The 4,787-nt window shown below is 42.2% G+C and overlaps 1 protein-coding gene across 1 annotated transcript; it reads right to left on the bottom strand.

Moving 5' to 3' along the window:
- Window positions 1-1,419: 1,419 nt before the first annotated feature.
- Window positions 1,420-4,628, bottom strand: LOC104913130 (condensin complex subunit 1-like). Its single transcript, XM_010718387.3, has 4 exons — window positions 4,421-4,628; window positions 4,073-4,194; window positions 2,812-3,033; window positions 1,420-1,625 (listed from the first exon to the last, which is right to left on the bottom strand). The coding sequence occupies exons 1-4, from the start codon at window positions 4,561-4,563 to the stop codon at window positions 1,435-1,437; spliced, it is 678 nt and encodes a 225-aa protein (XP_010716689.1). The 5' UTR covers window positions 4,564-4,628; the 3' UTR covers window positions 1,420-1,434.
- Window positions 4,629-4,787: the final 159 nt, after the last annotated feature.

Below are 4,787 nucleotides of genomic sequence, written 5' to 3'. Positions count from 1 at the left end.
GAAAAAAAAAAAGAAAAAGGAACTGTCATGATTACTTGTCCTCAGCTCTCTAAATAGGCAACTATTAGATAACAGATCTGTTCCTCGAGGACAAGAGAATTTCCCCCTCTACCAGCTAGAGTTCTCAGAGTCACCCAGCTCAAGTTTCAGTGCAGATAGCATGAGCTCAAAAAAGTTGATTGCGGCTATTGATGCTCTGCACAAATGCCTGGCAGCAGGCTCACACCAGCCCCTTCCTAGTTCCCTCTCAAATACAAGTCACAATATAAACACAAGTCTATTCACTAGAGCTTAAGAAATGAACATACTAACAAATAAGGCTAGAGTTCAAACTGCAGGACAGCCATAACCAGACAATACTATCAAGCAGCAGGAAGAAACAAGGGTGCTGCTTGTTGCCTTAAAAGGTATAAACAAAGGTGCACATGGACAAGAGTTGGAAAAAGAAGCAAGTGACGTGCTACAGAAAAGATACAGCTCCTCTTTGCTATGGAACAAGCAAGCATGCAAGAGCACCTCAACATCCCATTCTAGATCCTCAATAAGAGTCAGCAAATAAAGATCCCATCACCATCTTTTCATCCTCCATGTGTAGAGTTTTGTTATAGAAAAATTATCATTCATAAGATTATTCTGAATGAAATACCAACAGAAGTGCGCGTGAAAGCACTCAAATCATAATTTAAAAACACCTGGTGTGGTGTCAGGGATAAAGAAACAGCATATAGTGAAAAAAACAAGGACAGAAGAGACAGCAAGAAAACCAGTAAACACTGAGAAACGTGTTGTTTAGATGAGGAACAAAACTCCTACAACTCAGATAGGACCACAGCATGCACAACTTGGCAGCAAAAACTGAGGTTTGGTATCAGAAAGATAGCCCTAAGTCTACATTGTAAGCCTTTCCTGTTATTCTCAATCCCGTGAGAGACTATAGCCATAAAAAGTCCAAAATAAAGGAACACATATTGGACTAAAACCCTGCCCAAGGAAGGTGGAGCATTTCATTTCCAAGACATGGGAGCTGTCTCTAACAGCTGGCTTCCTAATGGGTTGAAATACTTGTCAAAAAAATCAGTTAATTGATGCTATCAAGAACCCAACTGATGCAATAAATATTCAGTAGCTGACTCTCCTTGACCCCACCACGCTGACCCTCCTCAGACCATTTGAGCAGATTCCTCTTGGTGCAGTGCTTTATGTGAGAGTGAAAATTATGAGAAAGTTCAGTATGAGTGCCTGATACCAATATATTTAAAACCTGATACCTGACATATTTAAAATAATTCACAGCATTGCCTTCTGTGAGTTCTCATATGGAGGTCTGCTGCATTAATTTTTCTAGACATGAATACATATAGGACATAAAGGAGATGTTTCTTGGGGGAGTTGATGGAACAGAAAGAGAAAAAAAAAAAAAACAAAACGACCTGTTTAGGACAACCCATACCTCTCTGAATCCCCGCTGGGGCTCAGATAGAGCTGCCTGTAAGCGTTCAGCACAGCCTCCTTGATACCAGACTCTTTTGACCACACGAGAGGAAGCATCCTACGGATTCCAAGCAGTGCCTGGGGCACACCAAACTGCGAGACTGTCACGAAGAACTCAATCGCTTCTTGAACAACTGCAGAGGAAAGAACAGCTGCATCAGTGCAGTTCTTTCCTTCTCGTTACTAAAGAGGCCATTAAGACAAATTCATAGGCATACCGCTCTCATAGCTAGCCCTAGAATACCCAAGATCACTGCTACTGTCTGCAAATGGCTTAAGTCAGAATAGGACCACTATTACAAATAGATATCCTGGAGAAAATGGGGTAAGTTAGCAATATTAGAGCTAAACATGATATGATAGACCAAGGAGAAGAGCATAGAGGCCATTACTGAGAAAGAAAAAAAAAAAAAATCTATTCTAAGAAACAGCAGCTTTGGAAAAAAAGAGTTCATTCTTGTGTGTAATCACCTAACAGCATCCAAACCTTGCTATGGAAACCTGCTTTCCTAGTACAGGTAAAACATGAGTAGTTAGTACAGACAAAGCCATCATAGGCGAAGCCCCAGAAACGTGCACAATGCTGTGGTGTGCAGATCTACCTGCACCCCAGAACTACATGAGTGGTTAGCAAGTGGAAGGAAGGTGTGAGAGAGTTGTACCCAGTCTCTACCTCAGAGACGCTGATTCACGACAAGCACATTAATGTTAAATATTAGTAGCTGAAGTAGCCTAAAGGACTGCTCATCACTTCACACTTTTATAGTGAAGGTATTGACTGAAGAGGACCAGGCAATAGGACCTGTTGAAAAGTAACACTTTTAGCTATGGAATAAAGTTTAAGGAAAGGTGAAGTTAATTAGACACGCTGCTCAGTTCCTCTTTTTACCCTATTGTAACACCTGAAGTTGCATCAAGGCACCAAGAAACAGAATGCAGCTTCCTTGGACACACTTTGGAAGAACTGCAGTTGAGATTCCCTCTCATAAGAGAGGAGAACCTACATAAATGTAGCCATCTTGGTCACTTTTTTTTTTTTTTGGCTTGTTTGGTTTTGTTTCTTTTTTTCCTAATCTTGATATTTAAAAATTTGGCTCCTACACATGTCTAAATAGCCCACTCATGCCCTAATGCAAATCTCTCACGTCCATGTAGATAGTGCTTGCTGTTCCAGTACCTGCAACATCTGCTCAGTGAACAGCAGCTCTTCCAACCTTTCCCCTAGAGCTCCACCACTCCAATATCTCCTCTCCAGCAAAAAGGGACAAACCTGGAAACTGCAAACAGAGGAAAAAAGGCCCCCATGGCTATTTCACACACCTGAAACAGAGTTTTCATACATCAGCTTGCTGATCAGGCTCAGGGCTTCAGTGATTTTCACTGAGAAGTTGTAGGCATCTTGCAGATATTGCACCAACATCTCCTGTTTGACCAGCTCCATTTGAGGCTGCTCTTGAGGCTGCTCTTCCAGCACAGCGTCTTCAGTTGTAAGACTGCTACTGTCACATGGAGAATCCCCACTATTCTCACCTGGGCAGAAACCTGCACAGCACGAACACTCATTCGTTAGCAGTATTGAAGGTATAAGACAAACAGGCACAGTTCAGGGCATTTTAATTCTTCTCACTCCACTCCGTATTGACACTAAAAATCAGGAAACTTCCATTAAAAAAAATATCCCAAAACAAACAAAAAAAGCAACTCAACCAAAAAAAAATAGACACACTGCCATCAGACTTAGCTACAAAGACAACATCTCAGCATATCATAGCACAAACTCCAGCACTACAACACAGCACATCACAGAAGTATCAACTAAGACAGGTGGAAAAAGGCATGGTCCAGTTTACCTAAATACCATAAAAACACTGAAAAGGTTAATCTGATCTTGACACCTCCCCAAAGATGGACGGGGACCTAAAAGAGAATCAGGACAGAAAACAGAGAAGGCAAGAACTGCTACTCTGTAGCAGTTTGTACAAGTGTGGGGAGCTGACAAAGTAGAGAAGATTATTTAGATAGTATTTTGTTTGTTTTTTTAACAGAAGTTAGCTCAGGAGAATAAGCTAGGAGACCTTATTCTGAAACAAATACAAAAGATAAAGTATGCACAGTCATAAAATACAGCAAGAAGTGTGAGGCTAAAGGAGCAAGACTTTGCTCGAATCTGATACTTGGTGAAGACCTTTAAGAGTGAGCATGATGTACCACCCACCTGTTCAGGAAGCAGAACTCCACACAAATCCAGACAGGACAAAAGTGTATGAGTAACACTGGCTTCACTCCCTTGGGCAGTTATGATACAAGTTAAAGCATTAGAAGTGCACTTATAGTGGGAATATGAATTTGTTTTCACCAGAACTGAAGTACTGTGATTAGTGTGATCCAGACAAGAGACCGGGCCACTACATGAGGAAATGATCACAGATGGTGCAACTCTGAACTGCTGAGTACATGCATACTGAGATGTACACCGAGGCCCACAGTTTGAAAGAAGAGACGCAGCTTTCTGGACAGTTCTGGTCCAACTCTAGCAACAGTTTAAATGCAGGGAAGAGACAGACCAATCTGCTGTAGTCACCTGTGTAAAGTCTCTTCAGAATGCCCAGGATTGCTGTCTCCTCACTTTCCTCCTTGGAGCTACTGAAGGGCTCTTGCCCATGGAACCGGCACAGCGCTTTCTGTGTGAGGCGAACTGCTCTCCTGGTCAATGACAGAACCCAACACCAGCAATTCATTAGTGCAGAATATAAGGGAAACCATCCAATTTTGCCCAGAACTCCCAGGAAAGCCAGGTGTTCCTGCCAGCACACTGTACCAGGTGCCCATGTCAATGCCTTCCCATTGAGGAGTTACTGAAAGTCATGCATTTACTCTGGAGCTCAAACCTTCCTTAAGTAGAGAACGAGAGACTGCAGAGCTTTCTTACTTGTAATTTAGCTTCCTCAACATCTGAGTGATTTGCACAGATGTACCCTCTGCTGTTTCTTCAACTTCCAGCACCTCCTCATCTTCCTCTTCCTGCAGTGGTTGAAGGATCTGCCTTGCAGCAGCCCTAACTTCTGGTAGCATTGCTTCCCACTCTTCTTCTGGGGTGATTGTCGGAGCTATAAAGAAATGGCAGACAGAATGAGGAATGGAGAAGATTCAAATCATGGCTTAAGTGGGGAAAGAAACTCATATGGAAGTTAGGAATCCTAGGCTTTTTTCCTCAGGCAGTCACTATCCCCATTCCCCATTGCTGATTCCACCTAAACTAGTAGATGAGTAGGTAAGAACTCTTGGAATTAAAAAAA

Source organism: Meleagris gallopavo, chromosome 1, assembly GCF_000146605.3.
Source record: "Meleagris gallopavo isolate NT-WF06-2002-E0010 breed Aviagen turkey brand Nicholas breeding stock chromosome 1, Turkey_5.1, whole genome shotgun sequence".
Classification (NCBI taxonomy): Eukaryota; Metazoa; Chordata; class Aves; order Galliformes; family Phasianidae; genus Meleagris; species Meleagris gallopavo.
Note: the sequence above shows the minus strand (reverse complement) of the source record. Positions and strands in the feature narration are given on the sequence as shown.

Coding starts and splice junctions, on each gene's coding strand:
- LOC104913130 (XM_010718387.3), bottom strand. CDS start 4,563: ATGCTACCAGAAGTTAGGGCTGCTGCAAGGCAGATCCTTCAACCACTG. Junction 4,195..4,420: donor TTGAGGAAGCTAAATTACAA/GTAAGAAAGCTC, acceptor GTCATTGACCAG/GAGAGCAGTTCGCCTCACAC. Junction 3,034..4,072: donor TCTGAAGAGACTTTACACAG/GTGACTACAGCA, acceptor CGTGCTGTGCAG/GTTTCTGCCCAGGTGAGAAT.